Source organism: Trichomycterus rosablanca, chromosome 7, assembly GCF_030014385.1.
Source record: "Trichomycterus rosablanca isolate fTriRos1 chromosome 7, fTriRos1.hap1, whole genome shotgun sequence".
Classification (NCBI taxonomy): domain Eukaryota; kingdom Metazoa; phylum Chordata; class Actinopteri; order Siluriformes; family Trichomycteridae; genus Trichomycterus; species Trichomycterus rosablanca.
In genome coordinates, this window is record NC_085994.1 from 9730484 (window position 1) to 9755403 (window position 24920).

The 24920-nt window shown below is 40.1% G+C and overlaps 1 protein-coding gene across 1 annotated transcript; it reads right to left on the reverse strand.

Annotated features, from left to right (window-relative positions):
* Positions 1–527: 527 nt before the first annotated feature.
* Positions 528–23521, reverse strand: gpr173 (G protein-coupled receptor 173). Its single transcript, XM_062998340.1, has 2 exons — positions 23100–23521; positions 528–2038 (listed from the first exon to the last, which is right to left on the reverse strand). Exon 2 carries the CDS (start codon positions 1796–1798, stop codon positions 635–637), a length of 1164 nt encoding a protein of 387 aa, XP_062854410.1. The 5' UTR covers positions 1799–2038; positions 23100–23521; the 3' UTR covers positions 528–634.
* Between the last annotated feature and the right edge of the window lie 1399 nt (positions 23522–24920).

Genomic DNA, 24920 nt, shown 5'->3' on the forward strand with positions numbered 1-24920 from the left:
CAAGAACCAGCACTAGACACCAATGTGTCTTCTGACAGATGCAAACAGTGACCTTGTAAATGCAGCCTGGGGATTTGGACTACTATTAAGTTCAAATCCTTGCTTTACCAAGCAATCATCATAGGGTTTTGAGCAATACCTCCAGGTCACTTTGTATAAAAGCATCTGCTAACTAAAAAAATTGAAATATTTCTGTCAGAATAATGGTTTTCTGAAGGTCTTTCACATTAGTTGTTGAAAGAAAAGTTGAATTTAGGTATTTTTGAAGGATTTGATCCAATCCTCATACATTCTTACCCAAAAGTGTTTTGGTATAATTATGTTTTTGTATTATAAATGTACCTCTTTCTTAAAGTAACACTACACTTACATTTGTAGTGACTAACACTGCTTTTCAAAATGTTTGTATTTAATTTAGTGGCCCAGAAGGAAAAGATTTTTCCAAAAAGGAAAAAGATGATATAGCTATACGTTGAAAGCAAATGCTATTTCCATGACGCCACACCCCGCAAAAGAAAACAGCCCTCATGCCTCCATCTTTTAATACCTTTTAACCCCAATTTACTGTCAATTGTGACCCCCCTCCTCCACAGAGAAACAAATAATAAAGATAAAAATTAACCAACACTTGTCTTTACATGACACAGTAAGGCTCACGGGGTAGTTGAGGTGTAGTTCTACAACAGGGAGGCAGGTGGGCCAGCAGCCCCTTCTTAAGGTCTTTGTTTAGGAAAAAGCAGATAATGGGGTTCACCCCTGCCTGGGCGAAACTCATCCACACCGTTGTGGAGAGGTATCGGTGTGGGATGGTGCATTCCTTCACAAAGACCCGCCAGTAACAGGCCACAATGTATGGAGACCACAGCACCAGAAAAAACAGGGTGATTACATAAAACATCCTGCCAAGCTGTTTCTCTGCCTTGAACTCCTCCATGCCCAGCAGCCGTCGGTTCTGGTTGTGCAAGTTCTGCCTGATACCCAACAGGGTAGGTGGCATTGGGCCGCGGCCGAATCCTGCAATCCAATTGGCAGCCGCCTGACCGGTGGCTCCCGGCCCATGAAATGTCCAGTTTTGGCTGATGGCTGGCACCATCTGGACAGGCTTCATCTTACGGTGCTTGTATTCGAAGAGCAAGAGCTTCATGTAGACCACGTGAGTGGCCAGGATCAACACGGCCAGCATGAGCATGAAGCCCAATGTGTCATTGGCTTTGAAGTAACGATGCTCAAAAATGCACTGATCTTCTTCCCGGATAAACTTATAGGTGCCTACATCAAAGACTGGGGGAAATGCCATGGCGACTGAGAGCGTCCAGACCATACACACCACGGCAACACAAGTCCAGAAGGTCATGCGCTTAGAGTAAAACCTGTGGTGGGCAATAGCCATGTACCGTGTGACACTTATGCAGAACAGCATGAAGGCAGCGTGGAAGCAGAAGAGCACAGCCATGAAAGCCACTACCTTGCAACTGAGTATGCTGTAGGTCCAGGCTGAGCCATTCTTAATGGACACCAGTACAAAGGGGAAGCAGACTGCCGATCGAATAGTGTCAGCCAAGCAAAGATCCAACAAAAAATAGTATGGGGCCTTGTGTAGGGCCCTGTCTCTTAACACTAGCAAAGAGATGACTAGGTTGCCCACCAGGCTGATGCATATGATCAACCCTAGAAGGACAAGCTTGACATAGGTGGACACATGTGATGAAGGTCCTCCACCTGCCATGCCACCGGTAGTAGCCACAACCGCTGCCAGAGGGTTGCTAGGTCCATCACTACTCTCGTTTCCGTTGGCCATGCCTCTTGGTGCTCTGACTGCAGAGCTCCTTCCTCTTCTTTAGAACCAGCAACTTCTTTTCTGTCGCCACCTTCGCCGCCTCCTCCTCCTCCTCCTCCTCCAGCTGAGCTGTCTTTCGTCCTCGTGGTTGCCTCTGTTTGTCGTCTCACATTGGACAGGAGAAGCTGGTTCTGCATTGCCTCATTTTGCACAGCTCTTTCTGAAGTGCCGTCTCAAAACTGCCACGTCTGGCCCTCACACCTATGAATAGAGGAAAATATTTATATCATGATGGCTTTAGTTAAATAACACATTCATTTCTACACCACGTAAATGTGCAAAATTCATCATAAATAATACAATTCATCATTGTTAATAGCAGATTGGAGGTGTGGTGTTGTATTTTTCCATGTAAACCATGAAAAAGCATTTGTTTTTAAGCCACAATTAGACAAACTTTCAAAACAAGGACTGTTGCTGCTTACTTTAGGGTTATAATCCTGCAAAAGGATGCAATGCAATGTAAAAACAAATAAAAACCCAAAACAGGAGAAAAAGGATTTAAAAATTACACATAATTCTAAAGGGTTCACATACTTTTTACTGTTTGAATGCAGTAAAACTGATCAAAGCAAAGTACACTGTATTATTGTCACAATAAATGTTTCAGGTAATTTCCATTTAGCGAGTCATTGGTATGAAAACATAATGATATCGTTTTATTGGCTAGTGGCTACCACAGTGGTTCAGTGGATATCACTGTCGCCTCACACCAAGAAGGTCCTGAGTTTGATTCCCAGGTGGAGAGGTCTGGGTTCCTGAGTCTGCATGTTCTCTTAGTGTCTGTTTGGGTTTCTCCCAGGAGCTCCTGTTATCTCCCACAGTTCAAAGCAGAGATGTTCACAAGTCACGAGTCATTAGGCTAGAGTCCGAGTCAAGTCACGAGTCTTTAGGCTAGAGTCTGAGTCAAGTCACGAGTCAATATAATCTACACAAAACATATATTGGAAATGTAGCGTAGAAATAAACAAATAATATGTAAGTTCAGATAAAAAACAACAACAGATTAGCGACTGTATTTTGCCATTTTACTTAGTGCCTTTACTTTCCTAGGTACCAGTTAAAAGCTTAAACTGATACGTTTTGTTTTCATTGCAAATTACGGCACAGCAGCCAAAATCCAGATCACAGCAAAATATCCAAAACCACTGCTTACCTTAGCTTATGTTGTTCCAGATGATATTAAATTTATAAGCGTGTGTCCCATTAGTAATATAATCCGTTATTTTGTAAATGTGCTTATAATTAAAAACCTCCAAACTTTTCCCGGTTGTGAAGTAAAACACTAACCCGTTAGAAAGCCAATCAAGCGTTTCATTGACACATCATCTGTGTGATGCTGCAAACTAAATACATGCAAATAACAGCATTTCTTACTAAAAATTAAAATCAGAAGGTCTGATTGGTTCAGAAAGCGGTTCTTTCAATTATTAGCGCCAATTCTGTAGGAGCGTTTCATTCACATTAGCTGTTACTGTGAAGTGCACTATGTATTCCACCATTTTAAGTGAGATTCATATTCAAAGTAGGGAGCGACGCTTTATCACTACACCGGAATGTGGCTGGAACATTTACCCATTGCATGCGTTGCGGGTTAAGACAGCCGGAGCGTTATTGGAGAGCAGAAAATGACACGATCAGAATGATGCCGGATCATATACAGGGGTTGGACAAAATAACTGAAACACCTGTCATTTTAGTGTGGTAGGTTTCATGGCTAAATTGGACCAGTCTGGTGGCCAATCTTCATTAATTGCACATTGCACCAGTAAGAGCAAAGTGTGAAGGTTCAATTAGCAGGGTAAGAGCACAGTTTTGCTCAAAATATTGCAATGCACACAACATTATGGGTGACATACCAGAGTTCAAAAGAGGACAAATTGTTGGTGCACGTCTTGCTGGCGCATCTGTGACCAAGACAGCAAGTATTTGTGATGTATCAAGAGCCACGGTATCCAGGGTAATGTCAGCATACCACCAAGAAGGACAAACCACATCCAACAGGATTAACTGTGGACGCAAGAGGAAGCTGTCTGAAAGGGATGTTCGGGTGCTAACCCGGATTGTATCCAAAAAACATAAAACCACGGCTGCCCAAATCACGGCAGAATTAAATGTGCACCTCAACTCTCCTGTTTCTACCAGAACTGTCCGTCGGGAGCTGCACAGGGTCAATATACACGGCCGGGCTGCTATAGCCAAACCTTTGGTCACTCGTGCCAATGCCAAACGTCGGTTTCAATGGTGCAAGGAGCGCAAATCTTGGGCTGTGGACAATGTGAAACATGTATTGTTCTCTGATGAGTCCACCTTTACTGTTTTCCCCACATCCGGGAGAGTTACGGTGTGGGAAAGCCCCAAAGAAGCGTACCACCCAGACTGTTGCATGCCCAGAGTGAAGCATGGGGGTGGATCAGTGATGGTTTGGGCTGCCATATCATGGCATTCCCTTGGCCCAATACTTGTGCTAGATGGGCGCGTCACTGCCAAGGACTACCGAACCATTCTGGAGGACCATGTGCATCCAATGGCGTTGCCGTGTATCAGGATGACAATGCACCAATACACACAGCAAGACTGGTGAAAGATTGGTTTGATGAACATGAAAGTGAAGTTGAACATCTCCCATGGCCTGCACAGTCACCAGATCTAAATATTATTGAGCCACTTTGGGGTGTTTTGGAGAAGCGAGTCAGGAAACGTTTTCCTCCACCAGCATCACATAGTGACCTGGCCACTATCCTGCAAGAAGAATGGCTTAAAATCCCTCTGACCACTGTGCAGGACTTGTATATGTCATTTCCAAGACGAATTGACGCTGTATTGGCCGCAAAAGGAGGCCCTACACCATACTAATAAATTATTGTGGTCTAAAACCAGGTGTTTCAGTTATTTTGTCCAACCCCTGTATATATATATATCATATATTGTCACACTTAACTAATGTTGCTGACTTTTGTTGTCCACAAGTCATTTATTGCGAGTCACGAGTCGAGTCATTTGAAACAAGTTCGAGTTGAGTCTGAAGTCTGTGTGTGCGACTTACGTGCGACTCGAGTCCCCATCTCTGGTTCAAAGAAGTGTAAGTTACATGAATTGGAGATACAAAATTGCCTGTGATGATGTTTGACATTGAACTTGGGTAACCTGTAACTACCTGTCCTGTCATGAATGGAACCAAAGTATAAAACATGATGTTAGAATCCTAATAAACAACTTTCCTGAAGAAAGTCTTGCCCTGGTGCATAAAAGTATTTTATATTAGTGGTGTTGTGCTCAGATCCTTCCTTTGCATTCGTGTCCTAGGATACTGTGTACTGTAAATCTTGTACTTAGACATTTTAACAAATACTGAAATGGTGCTTGGAGAACAGCTAGGCTTATGGATGCTATACACTAAAGTTATGTAAAAACACTGCTTGGTATGGGAACTGCACCAATGGCAACCACAAGTTAACATATGTTGTGTATAGCTTCAGCCTCGCTGCCAAGCTTCTCACTTCAAGAAATGTGTGTTTATCTTCTTCTATGTAGCAAATAAAACATTTACATTTTCGGCATTTAGCAGACGCTCTTATCTAGAGCGACTTACAGAAGTGCTTCCATAGTGAACATTACCTTACTCTAGTTTAAGTAAACAATAGTCCAAGAACACAAATCTGCTGAAACCCTGTTAAAACCAAATTTTTTTTTTATATTTTTTTGCAAAAAATGAATAAGAATAAAATCGTTTTTTAAAGACAGCAAGAGACTCGGATATTCGGACAGACAAGAGAAGTTCGTTCGATATCGTAAGATATAATTTCACGGACCAGCGGGGGCAGGGGGATTTAAAATAGAATAACAATACTACTCACAAATTATAGAAAATCAGTGGAAACCCTGAGCTTTTTTGCTGCAATGAGACGCTTCCACCTAGGGGTGATAGGAGACAATAAGACTCAAAGTGTGTTGGAAATGGAAGCAGTGTTTTCATTGGTTTGTAGCGATCTCTAATTATTTATTCTTTCTGTGCAGCCCAGCAATAAAAGGTGCACAGACCGAAACTGGTCCGAAACGGCCTGGTGGTTGGGGACCACTGTCTTAGACAACCCACAATAAATGTCTTTTGACTTTGTACTTATAAATATGTGCACAAAGACCCAGTCCCACCATCCCCAAATCACCCTGTTTGGCTCCCCAGCACACAGTTAAAATCCTTCTGCTTCCTGGGCACCATTATCGCACAGGTCCTTAAGTGGGAACAGAACATCAGCTCCGTCACCAAGAAAGCACAGCAGAGGGTGTACTTTTTGCGGCAGCTAAAGAACTTGCCAATAGCACTCATGGTGCACCTTAACACAGCCATCATTGAGTCCATTCTCTGCCCCTCCATCACAATCTGGTAACCTGCTGTCACAAAGGACAAGGCCAGACTACAGCGCATCACCTGCTTCGCTGAGAAGGTGATTGGCTGCAAGCAGGAAAGATAATGGCTGATCCCTTTACCCCAGACATACACTCCTTCGACCACTCCCCTCTGGCAAGAGACTGAGGTCTATCATAACCAAAACCTCCCATTGTAAAAACAGTTTCTTCCTGACTGCAACTGACCTTATCAACAAGGCCCGGAACCCCTACTGACAGCCTCTATCATAGACAGTGCAGATCATATTCATTAAAACATCTGCACATCTTGCACAAAATGTTTGCACATCTGTTATGTATCACTTTAACATGGCACATCATGACACATCATATAAATGCAATTATTTGTACTTGCACTACATACTGCTCATACTGTGAACATCTGCACTGGACACGTTTTCTCCTACTAAAGATTCTATTGAACTTATTTATTATTAATAGTTTTTATCTTTTCTATGTTAGGCACCAGTACACCAAGTCAAATTCCCTGTATGTGAAAACTTGATTCTGAGTATCAGAATACCTAAGTATTCTTAGGTGTAAAAAAATATGCCTATATGCTGATATGCACATTTACACGTTACTTATTTATTTGCTCAGAGCACAATTGCACACACAATGTCTATAAACTGCACCCTTCAGTTTCTGTTCTTTTTTATATGTTCTTATATTCTTATAGATTTTGATATCTTATTTTGCATTACAATACATTTTAACTTTTAATTTATTTCTTTTTGCACTACATCAACGTGGTTTGTGTGATGCTTGTGATGTTTTCAAACTGCTGCTGTAACACTGCAATTCTGGGATCAATAAAGTAATCAATCAATCAATTAAAAATATGCATGGAGTAGCAATTATGCTAAAGCTAAACAAGCTTCCTAAAGTTCCCAGGGACAAAATTATCAAACAACACTAAGAAAAAGCTACAGAGCTACAGTAAATAACTTAAACATCCCTGGCAGTACAACTGTTTTTTTAATGTACAACCCGAAAAATTCATAGAACCACAAACACTCCTCAGATTAAACCCCTCAACTAAAATAGAAAAGAGAAAAAAAGCTGTTTGTATAAAATCACAGTAATTATCACACCGAATTACAACTGTTTTACAGAAATGTAGCATGTAACGTTTGGTAAAACAGGCTGCAAGTTTCAGCTAAGTAATCTTAGTAAAGTATGTAGATTAAAGCATCATGACATGGGACTGGTTTTCTGCAAATTGTAGAGGGAATAACACATCACCAAGAAAAAAAAAAGAAACAAAGTAAAGAGATTTGTATGACCTAGCTAAATTCCAAAATAAATCTCACTGGAAATACATAGAAGTGTGAGGTACAGTGGGGCCAAAAAGTATTTAGTCAGCCACTGATTTTGCAGGTTCTCCTACTTAGAAAGATGAGAGAGGTCTGTAATTTTCATCATAGGTACACTTCAACTATGAGAGACAAAATGAGAAAAAAAAATCCAGGAAATCACATTGTAGGATTTTTAAAGAATTTATTTGTAAATTATGGTGGAAAATAAGTATTTGGTCAATAACAAACAAGCAAGATTTCTGGCTCTCACAGAACTGTAAGCTCTTCTGTCCTCCACTCATTACCTGTATTAATGGCACCTGTTTGACCTCGTTATCTGTATAAAAGACACCTGTCCACAGCCTCAAACAGTCAACCATGGCCAAGACCAAAGAGCTGTCGAAGGACACCAGGAAGAAAATTGTAGACCTGCACCAGGCTGGGAAGAGTGAATCTACAATAGGCAAGCAGGTTGGTGTGAATAAATCAACAGTGGGAGCAATTGTAAGAAAATGGAAGACATACAAGACCATTGATAATCTCCCTCAATCCCGTGGGGTCAAAATGATCATGAGAACGGTGAGCAAAATATCCCAGAACTACACGGAGGGACCTGATGAATGACCTGCAGAGAGCTGGGACCAAAGTAACAAAGGCTACCATCAGTAACACACTACGCCGAGAGGGACTCAAATCCTGCAGTGCCAGGCGTGTCCCCTTGCTTAAGCCAGTACATGTCCAGGCCCGTCTGAAGTTTGCCAGAGAGCTTATGGATGATCCAGAAGAGGATTGGGAGAATATCATGTGGTCAGATGAAACCAAAATGGAACCTTTTGGTAAAAACTCAACTCGTCGTGTTTGGAGGAAGAAGAATGCTGAGTAAACACCATACCTACTGTGAAGCATGGGGTGGAAACATCATGCTTTGGGGCTGTTTTTCTGCAAAGAGGACAGGACGACTGATCCGTGTTAAGGGAAGAATGAACGGGGCCATGTATCGTGAGATTTTAAGCCAAAACCTCCTTCCATCAGTGAGAGCATTGAAGATGGAACGTGGCTGGGTCTTCCAGCATGACAATGATCCCAAACACACCGCTCGGACAACGAAGAAGTTGCTCCGTAAAAAGCATTTCAAGGCCCTGGAGTGGCCTAGCCAGTCTCCAGACCTCAATCCCAGAGAAAATTTGTGGAGTCCGTGTTGCCCAGCGACAGCCCCAAAACATCACTGCTCTAGAGGAGATCTGCATGGAGGAATGGGCCAAAATACCAGCTACAGTGTGTGCAAACCTGGTGAAGACTTACAGGAAACGTTTGACCTCTGTCATTGCCAACAAAGGTTATGTTACAAAGTATTGAGTTGAACTTTTGTTATTGACCAAATACTTATTTTCCACCATAATTTACAAATAAATTCTTTAAAAATCCTACAATGTGATTTCCTGGATTTTTTTTTCTCATTTTGTCTCTCATAGTTGAAGTGTACCTATGATGAAAATTACAGACTTCTCTCATCTTTCTAAGTAGGAGAACTTGCACAATCAGTGGCTGACTAAATACTTTTTGGCCCCACTGTATATCGGGGCATCTACATGGACAACGATTGGCTCCTCTGTTTGGTTGGATTGTCGGAGGGGATTCTTTATAACTGAAAAAATTACGACCTCTGCTGGCTAATCAATGACGTCTGCACAAAGACGAGGGATAATGGAGATCAGTGCGTGACTCTCTCCATATGTGATACTGAATGCTATGAAAACTCAGCTCATGCAGGTGAGAAAAAGCAGTTGGCTACTGCACACGTGTCGGGCGCATGGCTCTCCTCAGTCAGTAGTGAAAGTCAGCAACAGTAGAAAGGAAGTAAATTGCAACTGGGTAATTGGATACGACTAGATTGTATTAAAATACAAAAAAGTGTGAAAAAAATGTGAAAAAAGTGTGGCATATTGAGGGACCCTGGAAAGCTTGTGGCAAAATTAAACCTTATTTCTGCAAAAGGCTAATTATTTCTTACTGAGGAGGTCTTAAAGCTGTAATTGATTTAATCGTTAATTAAACAGCAGCTTTGTAACAGAACTACTGTTATCAGTTTTAAAATACATCTGCTTTTAGAATACCTTTATATCCTATGCATATTTTCGTTCAAATATATTTTATGCTTATGAATACAGTATATATAGTCATTTATTAACACTACAATTCCAGTCGATTTCAATTGTATCTACAGTAGAGATTCTGCAAACCTTTCTGTGTTATGAAAAGATAATTGGAGGCTTCTTGCAAACCATTAATGTACACAGGGTTGCTTTTCATAAAACATGAAAAAACAGTAAAGAACTTTTTTTTATACACCACAGCTGTAGCCATTAATCACACATTCAAATTTACCTGGGTTTAAGATGGACTGGGCATTCTTGCCATTATAAACAATCCTGCCATCAATAACTGATGGGACCACTGATAGATCCTAACATTACACAAAGCTAGTGAGTGGAATATGTTTATCATTTTACATCAGTAAATTGGGTGGGACATTTTAAGCATATCTAAATATTGTGGGGGGACGTGTATATATACTGAATATATATACACTGATCAGCCATAACATTAAAACCACCTCCTTGTTTCTATGCTCACTGTCCATTTTTATAATTACTGACTGTAGTCCATCTGTTTCTCTGCATGCATTGTTAGCCTCCTTTCATGCTGTTCTTCAATGGTCAGGACTCTCCCAGGACCCCCAAAGGACAGAGCAGGTATTATTTAGGTGGTGGATCATTCTCAGCACTGCAGTGACACTGACATGGTGGTGGTGTGTTAGTGTGTGTTGTGCTAGTATGAGTGGATCAGACACAGCAATGCTGATGGAGTTTTTAAACACCTCACTGTCACTGCTGGACTGAGAATAGTCCACCAACCAAAAATATCCAGCCAACAGCACCCCGTGGGCAGTGTCCCATGACCCCTGATGAAGGTCTACAAGATGACCAACTCAAACAGCAGCAATAGATAAGCAATCGTCTCTTACTTTACATCTACAAGGTGGACAAACTAGGTAGGAGTGTCTAATAGAGTGGACAGTGAGTGGAAACGGTATTTAAAAACTCCAGCAGCACTGCTGTGTCTGATCCACTCAAACCAGCACAACACACACTAACACACCACAACCATGCCATTGTCACTGCAGTGCTGAGAATGATTCACCACCTAAATAATACCTGCTCTGTGGGGGTCCTAAACATTGAAGAACAGGGTGAACGCAGGCTAAAAAAACATGCAGAGAAACAGATGGACTACAGTCAGTAATTGTGGAACTAAGTGCTTCTATATGGTAAGTGGAGCTGATAAAATGGACAGTGAGTGTAGAAACAAGGAGGTGGTTTTAATGTTATGGCTGATCAGTGTATATATATTGTGATTACGGCCTTGTTATACACAGGAAAAAAATGCCAAACTCCTCACAGACTGTGACAGGATGAAACAAACCCAAGCCTCAGGAGACTACACTAATGGTAGTGTTTTCATTTGTCAGGCATTTAGTACAGTATAATGAGTATTAGGACACAGCCAGAAATGCATGTCGGCTGCTGGCTTTCCTGTACACTTGAGAGAAGTGAACGCAGCACTCTGTAGATAAACGTCAGTGATTTAAAAAATACTTTTTTATTTTGATCAGATTGATTTTGTGTAGAAGAAAAAAATATTGCTGAATGAGAGCTTATAGCTGTTGATATTTATAGTTTTGGATGAAAGTTTTAGCTGTGATTTATTTCTCCTTCATCTTCTTCTTCAATGAAAATGACTACAGCACAGACTTTAATTCACCGTTACACACACACTATATAGCCAAAAAGTATTTGGACACATGACAATGAGCTTGTTGGAAATCCCATTTCAAAATGAATGGTATTAAAATAGAGTGAGCTATGTGTGATCCTTTCAGCTGTAACAACCCCTCTTTTGAGAAGGCTTCTGTACGAATATGAAGTATGTCTGTGGGAATTTGTTCCCATTTAGTCCTAGGAGCATTTAGCTGGGCACTGATGTTGGTCATCAATCAATCAATTGATGTTCCAGTTCATTCCAAAGCTATTCAGTGGGGCTGGGGTCAGTACATTGCATTGGTATCAATCAGGATGATTTTTTCCTTTTTGGAATTGTGTCCAAACACTTTTGGCACTCTCTTCTCAAAGAACACGACATCCAATATTTTCCAAAACAATCTGAAAGGTGAACTTGTTAGACCACAGCAAATGTATATGGCTTCCGCTTTGTGAATTCAAATCTTAATTTGCATTTGTAGATGCAGCAACGAGCCATGTTTACTGACAAGGTGTTTACTGACTTCCTGAGGTATTTCTAACTCCAAGTGGTTATATTCATGTTTATTTTCTATATTTACAAATCATGGCAATTAGTGCACTGCTATCTGAGCGATCTAAATGTATGGCCATTTAATATTAATGTTCAATATTTCCATTACCCTGTAGGCACATAGATTTGTCTGGATTCTTTAAATCTTTATTTATATGTTTATGTTTATGCATTATATATGTTTATGCATTTTCTCCCCTTTTTCTACCAACCTTTTAGCACGTCCAACTGCCCGATTGCGTCACGCTTCCTCTCCACAAATGTCGACTCCTGCTCTGATTTGAGGAGAACGAAGCTAACCCACGCCCCCTCCGACACGTGGGCAACAGCCGTATGCATTTTGTCACCCACATAGGCGAGTGCATATATGCGAATCTGCCTTGTGTACGGAGAGACCCTGATCCGCACTCTTTCCCCGCCTCTGTGCAGGCGGCATCAATCAGCCAGCAGAGGTCGTAGTGCATCAGGTACGAGGAGTCCCTATCTGGCTTAATACCCCACCCCTATATGAACAACAGGCCAATCGTTGTTCGTGTAGCTGCTCAGCCCAGCTGGATGGCAGAGCTGAGATTCGATACGATGTATTTGAAATCCCAGTTCCGGTGCGTTAGCGTGTGTTTTTACCGCTGCGCCACCTGAGCGGCCTGGATTCTTTAAATCTTTTAATAATGTTAGGAACTGTAGATGATAAATTCCCTCACTTCCTTGTACTGTATATGAACATAGATAACTTTTGTTCTTAAACTGATAGACTAATCACACAGTTTTCCCAAAATGTCAAAATATTACCCATCCCTGCTTGTAAACAATTGCGACTTTTTATACTCAATCATGACATCATGACAGCATAATCTTCTATTTTCTGTTATTTTGCTTTCTGTTTTTAACTGAATTAGACCTACTGTACCAACTGTTTTGATTTGGGTTTGTATGATAAAGCATCATTTTTATGCAAGGCCATGTGACAGTGCATACGGTCTGTCAACACAGTCATTTAATTAAAAACCATGGCTTCTGCGCATTTTTGAATACAACCAAAAATGTCCTTGTCTGTACCACTGTCTGTACCACATTCACAACACATACCGGGGATCCATCAAAAACTGCAAGTGTCATTAGTTGCAGTGTGCGTGGACTGTGGGTGAAGACTACAATTGTGGGTTGGTTTTCCACAGTATGTGAAGGTACATTCTGTTAATGTATCTCTTACAGTTTTTTAACAAACGCTGAGTAATTTTTACAAGGTCCAACATAGTAAGAGTACATTTTAGATGTATGTTGCCTTGTGTACACAGACTTCATCATTTAACATCTTACCCAAAAGGTAGGGGCTGCACATTTGTATATGTCACTTGTAAACTCAAATCAATCAATAGTCCCCTGAAAGGGAAAAGCAGGACTCCAACAAGCATCTGCTGTAACATGCTGAGGAACATCATCTGCCTTGCTCCCAGCACAGAGCACATCAGCTGTTCCCACCACACACAACATGGCATGCCAGCAACTAGTCTGTCACAGTGATTACCTCACTTGTTGCTAGGCTACAACACCTAACATCACTTTTTGCATGTCGCATGTGGGTATCTCCGAGGAAGGGAGGCAGAGGGATGGGGAGAAGAAAAGATAGGTGGGGGAGGGAAAGCTAATCGCTCATGATCTATGCCGAGGCTGAAAAACCATTTGGTTGCAGACGGAGACGCTGGATTCCAATAGGCGGTGATGAAAAACTATTTAATCAGAAATATTGTTCTGATTAATCTTAAGAGTGAGCAATGCTGGACTGTGAACTGACGTGAATACTATTCTTGGTGGTACCATTTGTATTAGCTATGACTGGGTAAAAGATCTTACCTAGATAAATATCTTATTCGGCTATTAAAGAGTATCAGACTCTAAAGACACAGTGAACAACATCAACCTATTGTTTTAGAGCAGTCATGCTAATGCACTTCTGTTACAGCAATTACAGCAGCTTGTTGCTAAGCTACAGGCATCGTGCAGTGTGTGTGTGTGCGTGTGTGTGTGTGTGTGTGTGTGTGTGTGTGTTATGACTTAATGCTCTTAAGTTAGGTGGGAAGAAAGTCTCATCAGATGCAATAAGGTACCAAGGAAAAAATAATTGTTTATGGGTAGTAGCACCCGTCAAATGCAGATTAGCAATTCGACGTTACCTTAGATGACCGGTTCTGTTAATATTTCACAGGAATAGACTGATAATCATTCAATTAAACTAAATAAAGATAATATTATGCAAATGTAAACATCAGTGATCATGAATGGAGAGAGGCGAGAGAGCGTGAATAGTATTTTTGCAACAGGCGTGTCAAAGTAGTTTCTTTCTTTAAATCTAAATTCATACCAGACTTGTTACGTAAGCATTGCATTTTTGTCCCGCAGAGATCATAAGTCTATGCCTAGTCTTTAGGAGTCTATTCCTAGTCTATACCTGAGGAGTCTTTTTGTTCCAGGCATGTTATAGGCTGTTACATACACTGATCAGCCATAACATTAAAACCACCTCCTTGTTTCTACACTCACTGTCCATTTTATCAGCTCCACTTACCATATAGAAGCACTTTGAAGTTCTACAATTACTGACTGTAGTCCATCTGTTTCTCTACATATGTTTTTAGCCTGCTTTCGCCATGTTCTTCAATGGTCAGGACCCCCACAGGACCACCTTCTCAGAACTGCAGTGACTCTGACATGGTGGTGGTGTGTTAGTGTGTGTTATGCTGGTATGAGTGGATCAGACACAGCAGCTCTGCTGGAGTTTTTAAATACCATGTCCACTCACTGTCCAATCTATTGACAGACCATTAAAGAGATAAAGTGTGTGGTCCAACCTCGAACAGGATGAAGTAAGATAAATATGGTACAATTCATGAGCTTTAATGACAAACAGATAAAACTGAAAACAGAACGTGAGACAGTAAACAACCAGCATATTAATGCTTATCTCACATTGCCATGTTGGTCTGAAAATCAAGATCATGCTATAGAGGTACAGATTATGATTATGTCATTTTATCTGAAATCAAGTGCACAAAGCTTTAATTTTTAGTTTTAAAAGCAACTTTACACATTTTAAGCAAGACTTTACTCGTGAGTAAAAACATAAAAACAAACATGAGACATTTAAGAGCATCAGTAAATTATGATTTTGTTGGTGAGTTAATAAGCACACAAGCACAGCTCGTATGTCTGCTCATTTATAACGTACATAAATGCATTTGGTCTGATGGAAAATTGCACAAAAATCTCTAGCAAATTATATTTTTAAGTGGAAAACAGGATTCTTGATTATAGTGTTAATTTAAGAGATGTGAATTGTATTGAGAACTATAATTTTTTCTCTTGTTGTGAATTAAATATTCTACACATTTTAATCCAATAAAATTAATACATCAATTTATCAGTGTGTTCAGCAAATTAGAGTGGCTACTTCAACAGTGAAAGTAAAAACTAAGCAAAAATGAATGGGCATGATTAATATATCTGTTTTTTTCCCTACATATAGTGTATGAAAATGGGCCACACTTACTATACTTTAATATTATAAAGAAAAGCATTATTTTTTTATTGAGCTTTAAATTTTTTTTTCTACTTTGTTCCTGTATTTTCAGGCAAGGAACCGAACAGAGTGAATTAGGTATTTATTAGGTGACCATCTGGTATAGACAAGCTCCTGCTTAGCACCAGAATGCAGTATTATTAGTGGACACCACCAGCTACATTCATTAACAGTTTGTTCTGTATTAGACTGTATACCAGTATGCCATAACATATGTCAAAATCAGTACTACACAATCAGGAGTACAAATTAATACATTTACATTCTATTTTGTGGTATGACGGGATGTTCTGGAGAAACACTACCCATATGATCACCACAAATTGGAATTTTGTCAAATCTGCTGACACTGGCAGTGTAAGATTTTTATATGGGCCTTTAATTATTAAATGATGTTAGAGCAAATTCCAGCAAATTGTATATTTATGCTAAATACATAAATTTATGCAAATTTAGGCAAGCCGTAGCCTAGTGGTTTAGGCACAGGACCAGTAATCCAAAGGTTGGTGGTTCAAGCCCCACCACTGCCAGGCTGCTGCTGTTGAGCAAGGCCCTTAACCCACAGTTGCTCAGACTGTATACTGTAACTGTAATGTAAGTCGCTTTGGATAAAGGCGTCTGCTAAATGCCAAAAATGTAATGTAAATGTAAATACATGGCAGCTACTCGTACCCAAACCCAAAAGGTGTGGCTCCCTCTTCCCAGGGGAATCTTTAGTGGGGTACTTATTGAATTTGTGTTTGTCAAGGAGATCGTGTTTCAAGAACCTTTGCAGTGTGGTTGCATGAATCATGTTACTCAATGTCCTGTCAGTGAGACATTCCCTACGAGACCCACAGATCTACCAGGAACGTTTTGTTTATAGTCTTCTGTATTTCCTAGAATTTGCAAAAAAAATAAGATTCACTTGTTTACATTTTAGATGGTCCATTTGACAACAACATACATCTGCTGGCCTCCAAATGTACACCGATCAGCCATAACATTAAAACCACCTCCTTGTTTCTACACTCACTGTCTATTTATCAGCTCCACTTACCATATAGAAGCACTTTGTAGGTCTACAATTACTGACTGTAGTCCATCTGTTTCTCTACATACTTTTTTAGCTGGCTTTCACCCTGTTCTTCAATGGTCAGAACAGCATGTCAGCAGTGACAATGACATGGTGGTGTGTTAGTGTGTGTTGTGCTGGTATGAGTGGATCAGACACAGCAGCGCTACTGGAGTTTTTAAATACCATGTCCACTCACTGTCCACTCTATTAGACACTCCTACCTAGTTGGTTCACCTTGTAGATATAAAGTCAGAGACGATCGCTCAGCTATTGCTGCTGTTTGAGTTGGTCATCTTCTAGACCTTCATCAGTGGTCACGTGGTCACAGGACGCTGCCCATGGGGCACTGCTGGCTGAATGATTTTGGTTGGTGAACTATTCTCAGTCCAGCAGGGACAGTGAGGTGTTTAAAAACTCCATGTCAGTGTAGTGTAGTGCTGAGAATGATCCACCACTTAAATAATACCTGCTCTGTGGTGGTCCTGGGAGAGTCCTGACCATTGAAGAACAGCATAAAAGGGGGCTAACAAAGCATACAGAGTAACAGATGGACTACAGTCAGTAATTGTAGACCTACAAAGTGCCTCTATATGGTAAGTTGAGCTGATAAAATGGACAGTAAGTGTAGAAACAAGGAGGTGGTTTTAATGTTGTGGCTGATCAGTGTATGTTAGTTTGGTCGAAGAGTAAAACTTTTAATGATCAGAGAAAAATGGTCAATATTTACATTAAAATTTACATTAAAATGGCAGGTGATTAAAGCCAGTAGTCAGAGAACACTACTAGTATTATTATAATTATTTTTGAAAGTATGATGTACATTTAATTGGATCTTGTAAATAATACAAGCATAAATAATCTAATATTTGAATTTTAATTAAATACAGTATAGAATTCAGTCGGTGTGCCAAGATCTGAATCAGCAGCTTCTTGCTACAAACCCAAGATTGGTAATTGGCTAATTTTCTTTATTTTTTATGGATGTGTTTTAAATTCTGAACGTGAGCCATAACTGCACCCATGCTGCAGCTGGATGTTCCTCCTACTTGCTCAGTTTACAATGTCTGCACTGAAAAATAGTCTAGTACCAAGATAGTCTAAAAGGTAATTCATGTTATTTCATGGGTAGACGCTCAGATTATGCAGACACCTAATACGATTCAAATCCAGATCCCAGCAATGCTATTGGCCATCCAGCGTCTATACAGACAAATGGAAATATCTGTGATGGATTGGTGTCCTGTTTAGGCTATTCCTGCATTATGCCCAATGTTTCCCAGTAAAATCGGACCTGCCATGACCTGGCCAGAATAAATCATTTGATAAAAATGAAATGAATTAAAATGGTATTTATTGGCTAACAGAAATAGCCTAAAATAAGCATTTCACTGATTTGATTTAATAAAAAAGAAAGAAAAGGTTGGTAATGTCATATATAGGTTTGCATCTTCATGCATTAAGTAATCTAAAACTACTAGGAATGTAGTGATCCAATGCAAAATATCAGATATGATATCTGATTTGTGATTTGATGCTTGTCTCCAGTCACTGTGAAAAGTTTGGCACATGTCTGTGTGGAAGTACTCCAGTTTTATTTCACCTCCCAAAAACATACAGAATATACACTGGCTGCTTAAAACTCACCCCAGGTGTACGTAAGTAAATTAGTAACTATATGTGATTGTATTGCTTTGCAATGCATTGGCGCCCAATGTTTTTGCGTGGTAGCAAACCCACCATGACCTTGAACAGAAAAAAAGTAATTACAAAGAATTAATGAATAAATAGATTAGTGTTTTTAGACACTGTTCACATAACAGCTTTACACTGACCATTATTTTAATAATTAATTTTCACTAACCTTTTAAGGGTTGCAATGCCATATGAGTATGAAATCTACAGAGGATATTTAGATTAGCCATTACTGGCATACTTTTAGAATGTGGAGGGAAACTGGTGTACCTGAAGGATATTGAGTAGACATCCACCTACTTGCTTTTTTGGTCATGTGAAAGGAAAATAGTGTACCTACGCAGAACTGGGGAGAATATCTAAAACTCCACACTGCCAATAATCAGGAAGATAATCAGGAAGAGACAGGAAGATAACCCAGGATACCAGGACATTGGAACTGGAAGGGTTAATTTACCATATATTTATTTTGGTAACTGCTTAATTCTGTTAAGTCTCACAGTGGAACATCCATGCTGCTTGTTATGCTGATTGCTTTTTTTCTGTTGTTTAGACAGATGGATGGATGGATGGATGGATGGGAAGAAAGGAGGGATGAATGGATGGGAGGGATGAATGGATGGGAGGGAGGGAGGGAGGGAGGAAGGAAGTTTATTAAACCTGAGGGATATTGTATCCTTAAGCTTGAGAAAGACACTATATAAATAACATTATTATTATTATTATTATTATTATTATTATTATTATTTATATTATGAGGCAACCATTGCTTTCAGTTTCTGCAATACTGTGCCCCTATACACAAAGCAAGGTTTGACGTTTTTTTGAGTCTAGGAACTTCAGTGCCCTACACAGAGCCTTGACCATAGCCTTCATTTTCAATCCCCTACATAGAATTCCTCACAAGAGCACACATTTGCAAATTGGGTGTTGTATCAAGCACACCTGATGCAACAAATCAAGGGCTTCTTTAGTTGCATCAGTGTGTTTCAGGTCTTTCTTACATGCCATCTTGAGGCTTTGCATAGCTTACCTGACTGTGGAGCTTTGAACTATTTTAGGTCTGTAAAATATACCTGACCATCCTCAACAAAACAACCCGATTCACCCTCTCTACATTAAAGGAGTTAAATATTCTAATCTCCCTACAGATGTTACTGGACATCCTACTGCACCATCATGTTCCTTTATAAAATTAATTAGCTGCTATAGCAATCCAGATAATGATCAATAGTTGTAATGTATGGTTTACCAAACAATGCTCAGAGTTTCTTACTGCGAATAAATGACAAAACAAACACTGGTCTCAAACATAGGGGTAGTATCTTACCTGCATATCAAGCATGTATTCTGGCAAGTCAATTTGAAAACAAAAGGCAACATCCACAGCTGACTCGCTGCCTGAAACCCTGTATGTGTTTACAGTATTCAATTCTGTATGACTATGTGCTGACAACTCCGCACCTTCTATTTCCACTCCTTCAGTGTTTACACCCACATTACACAAGCAAATTATTTCAAATTCTTATTTAAGTGGTACAGAACTAAGAGTATATACAGTTTGCAGTGTTTTTTTGACATATCTGAATAAAATAAATAAATGAACAAAAAACTTGTTTGAAAATTGCATGAATAAATAATAATGAATGAAATAAATACAAGGGGCGGCACAGTGGCTAAGTGGGTAGCACTGTCATCTCACAGCAAGAAGGTCCTGGGTTCGACCCCCAGGTGGGGCGGTCCGGGTCCCTTCTGTGTGGAGTTTGCATGTTCTCCCCGTGTCTGTGTGGGTTTACTCCGGGAGCTCCGGTTTCCTCCCACAGTCCAAAGACATGCAAGTGAGGTGAATGGGAGATACAAAATTGTCCATGACTGTGTTTGATATAACCTTGTGAACTGATGAATCTTGTGTAATGAGTAACTACCGTTCCTGTCATGAATGTTACCAAAGAGTAAAACATGACGTTAAAATCCTGATGAACAAACAAACAAAATAAATACATGAATAAAACATCTTGACAGTATTGTGTACAGTCCTGATGTACCATAGAACTGATATTTTAAATGAAAATTGTATTAAATACAACCCCAAATCAGAAAAAGTTGGGACAGTATGGAAAATGCAAATTAAAAACAAAACACAGTGTTTCCTTCATTGACTTTGACTTTTGAAGACAGAACGAATTTCATGTCTGGTCAACTTCATTTTATTTATTAATATACATTCATTCCTGCATTTCAGGCCTTTGTGATGTTGCCATTCCTTGTCAAAAAACTTAAGATGTTTTGGTACTGAAGATACCAAGCAATGAAGTGTTTTAGGTGTTATTTTTTCCCATTCTTCCTGCTTCTTCGGCTTGGCATTGTCTTGCTAAAACAATAAGGGACATTACTGAAAAGACCCTGTCTGGAGCATCCAGGGTCCTTAATGTGTGGAGTTTGCATGTTCTCCCTGTGTCTGCATGTGTTTTGGCAGGTGCTCTGGTTTCCAAAAGACATGCAGTCAGGTCAATTAAAGCTACTAGAAAATTCAGACCTTTTGCCCAATAATTTAGACCCACCACAACTAGGATAAAGTGGTGGTGAAACAGATAATGAATATAAGAACATTTTCTGGATTGCAGCATATGAAGGATAAGTATGGACAGGATGGGTCAGACCCCTTTTCCGTCTGAAGGATTAAAGGTCACAGGCACTGAATATTATTTTTTGGCTTTGCCCTATCAGATTATAACAGATTTTTTAAGATTCTTTTAATCGTTTAATAATGTTTGGGAATGTAGATTGGTACATTCTTATATTCCTTGCAGTCATGCATTAAATCACTGTGCTCAAAGTGGTGGAGGATTTGCAAGTGGTGAACCTTGACCATCCTTGCTCACAAAAAACTAAGCCTTATGCTAAGGCTACTTTTATTCCCAAACATAATAGCACCACCTGTTACCTATTCACCTATTTACCTGTGGATTATTCCACAAATTTTCCAGTCTTACATTTACTAATAAACCATGCAACTAGTTTTTGCCACTACACTGATTCGTCAAACTGTTCTCTCTCTGTATGATTGAGGCACAGTGATGTTAGTGGCCTAGTTATTTCTTTGCCTTTGTTTATAAACTAAGGAAAATATTTATTTCTTAAAACCATGGCATTAAATACAATTTTATGATGTAAAAAAAATTGCATCATGTGACAGTTTCCATTAAAAGAAACGGTACAGGTGCTCAGGTGGCACGGTGGTGAAAGATGCTTGCACACCGGAGTTGACATCTCAGACTCCAGCAGGCTGGTCGCCTACACGAACAATGATTGGCCTCGTCCGTTGGGCTGGATTGCCAGAGAGGATTCCATATAACTGATGGAATTATGACCTCTGCTGGATGATTGATGGTGCCTGTGGATTCATATGAATTAGCTTTGTGCAGGTGAAAAGAAGTGGTCGGCTACTGCACTAGGGGGTGTGTGTTAGTCACGGCTCTCCTCAGTCAGGAGTGGAAGTCAGCAGCAGTAGAGAAAAAGTTAAATTCAATTGGGTCATTGGATACAACTAGTAGATAAATGAACAAAATAAAAAATATAGAAATGGTATAATGCCTTGCAATGGACTGGCACTTTAAGTATGGTGTATTCCTGCCCTGAGCCCAAGTGTTTCCCGGTGGCACCAGACCCACAACAAGCCTGAACAGGACAAATGTTACTGATGAAACACTAAACGTGCAGTGAAATGGCATTAGGGAATGCTTTTCATTTGAATGTTTATGTAGGGTAATGATCATCTGAAACTGGACAGATTCCTGTTAACACCTCTTAACCTCCTTTTACCCAAAATTTTTACCAAATAAAGGCTTTGATCTTATTCTGGACCATTATTAGGACTATTATGCCAGTTAATACATCATCATACTAATGTGTAATTGACAAAAAAACGTATCCTTGGGGAAAAAATGAGGAACACCATGGCCCTACATTGCTCGTTCCTGAATTCACCTATAACACACAGTTACGCAAGATGACGGGCATTTGTACTGTGCATTGGAAGGAAGGAAGGTTGTACTTTCATTTCTTTAGCTAATAAACCTCACATTAGTGTATGTGTTCATGAAATAGTCGTGTTTGCAGGGTTGAGCTGGTATGGATATAGAAGAGATGTATAGACAAGGCCAGGCTACAGTTGAAGGCTGGATAGCAACAGAGGAGCGAGTGCGGCTAGCGGCGCTCACTATGGGAGGAGCAGAAGACGCGCAATTCACCAACCAAAAGCCGCCAGATTCACTCCCACCGTCCTACACCTAGCCTTCGACTTCAAAACCAAGACAGGAATGTAGCAAAAGAAAATCATATTTATCTAGGTATTGACAGTGCACTGCGCGTAATGCGCAATTTGAACTGTTAATGTTGCGTCGTTTCCATCGTCCAACATGCGTCTGATTTTGTTCGCGCAGAAAAGAGCTTGAATATGATCGTAATTCATCCCTGAGAGTTGGCTATTAGCCAGACAATGCCAACGCATCCATACATACATCCTGTGTATGTATAAACTACCAGAATTTTGTGCTTTCATTCCGAATGGGGTGGGGTTTTCTGTAGATCAATCCAAATGTACATCATCTGGATTCAAAATACATCTAGTGGTAGTGTTAAATCTGTTTAAAGCTATCCTCATGATCATCCTATGACAGCTTATGCGACAGGCTACTTTGTCTCAGCCCCCCTGAAGGGGTTAAATCTGTTACCCAAGTGCGCTCTGTTTCCCAAGCTTGTGGTATATGTATTAACATTAAGTAAACAGGTATGCAGAATTGCATATAACAATACGTTTATTTCATTAGTAAAAGCAATGTGTGGCCGTGGTGAAGCTCCTACCTGAAAATCTTCAGCGTGTCCTGGACACAATGGCTTTGGCTTGGACAGCAGGCCTAAACAAGAGCTTGTTGCAGTTGTCAACCAAAAACACACAAAATGTGGTGCTTCCAAACCGACACCCCTCATTTAGGGAGAAGAACATGAATCCAAATGTGAGACTTAGACTGTCAAGTGTCGTTTAGGAACAGTGAAAAATAAATATAAAAATAAACGAATACATGGGTCTTTTGGAAAAATAACGCCAAAAATGTCAGGTGTCGAACGGTTATTCCAGAGGTTTAGCTGTTAGCTTATGTAAACACGGGATTTAAAAAGCAAAAAATGTCGTTTCCTCTTTTTTCGTGTGCATGTCATGTCTTCTGGTTTTCCATAAACGCTAGCCTAAGCCTCAGCCATGAATTTCCATCCCACCGTGGCGAAATTAAATCAACATTTAAGTAAATAAAAAAGCACAAAGAGAAAAACTGTGTTTCTAGCCGCTCTGTGGTCGCTAATTTAAAATCCTTCGATTTAGACACGGTGTCATTTTGAATACGCAGCACAGGTTCGTAAATAACGGCTCTGCGCTCGTTAACGGCACTCCAGCACAAGATGCTTTCTCCCAGTCCTCATTTTCCGGCTAAATTTCAACCTAAAGCGGTTCTCCTTCGCCACATAGATATCCACAGTTCGTCTCAGACTGATTTAATCCGTCTGTTGAATTAAGCATAGTTTCCCAGCCTTTCCAGTGCTAAGCACGGTGTCCTTTCGCCCAGCGCATTCATCATCATCTTCTTCCTCACTGGATGTGTCGGTTACACGGCGCAAGTAGGCGCCCTATTTAAAACACATAGGCTATACGCCCCACACTGGCTTTGATGAAAAGCCCGCAAAATGACAATTCATCTCTTATGACAGTTGCTTGCCGTTCAAAGCAGCGACATGTGTCACGGATTTTAACATCAAATAGTCATCACTGAACAGAGAAAGAGGACAGAACATGAAATAAACGGGAAACCGCTTTTCTAAACGGTGAAAAGGAGATTGCGTCTCGGCTTCAATTCGGCTCTCCTTCGGCTGCTTTCGGAAAGGTTCGAGCCGAACTCGGGAGTGTTCGGCAGGATCGCAAAGCTACTGCGTGCTTGACCGAGTTTTGTTTGTTTGTTTGTTTATCAGGATTTTAACATCATGTTTTACACTTTTGGTTACATTCATGATAGGAACGGTAGTTACTTATTACACAAGGTTCATCAGTTCACAAGGTTATATCAAACACAGTCATGGACATTTTTGTATCTCCAGTTCACCTCACTTGCATGTCTTTGGACTGTGGGAGGAAACCGGAGCACCCGTAGTAAACCCACGCAGACACAGAGAGGACATGCAAACTCCACACAGAAAGGACCCGGACCTCCCCGCCTGGGGATCGAACCCAGGACCTTCTTGCTGTGAGGCGACAGTGCTACCCACTTAGCCACCCTGCCACCTGCTTGACCGAGTGCAATGGTTAATATGGGGATTTGTTATACAGAGGCTCATTATGACTGAGCAATGACCCGTTCACCTGTGTAAGTATGTGTGTACTATGGTAACCAAAAGTCTGAGATTGCACATTGAAATGCTTCTATATTGCATTTTTTAAAATGGTAATTTAATGTTTGGCATTACAAATATCAACCTTTAAAGGGCTTGCACAGATAGACCCCAGGTGGTGCACTTTTGGCCTCTGAAGTGCACTTTTTGCAAACATTTTTTTACATTTTAGTTTTTAAATTTGAATGAGTTGAGCATTGAACATCTGCATAAATAAATTATTATGTAAGTATTTTTTTTCATGATATT

Bases quoted from the DNA above. Each gene is read 5' to 3' on its own strand.
- gpr173 (XM_062998340.1), bottom strand. From the start codon at position 1,798: ATGGCCAACGGAAACGAGAGTAGTGATGGACCTAGCAACCCTCTGGCA.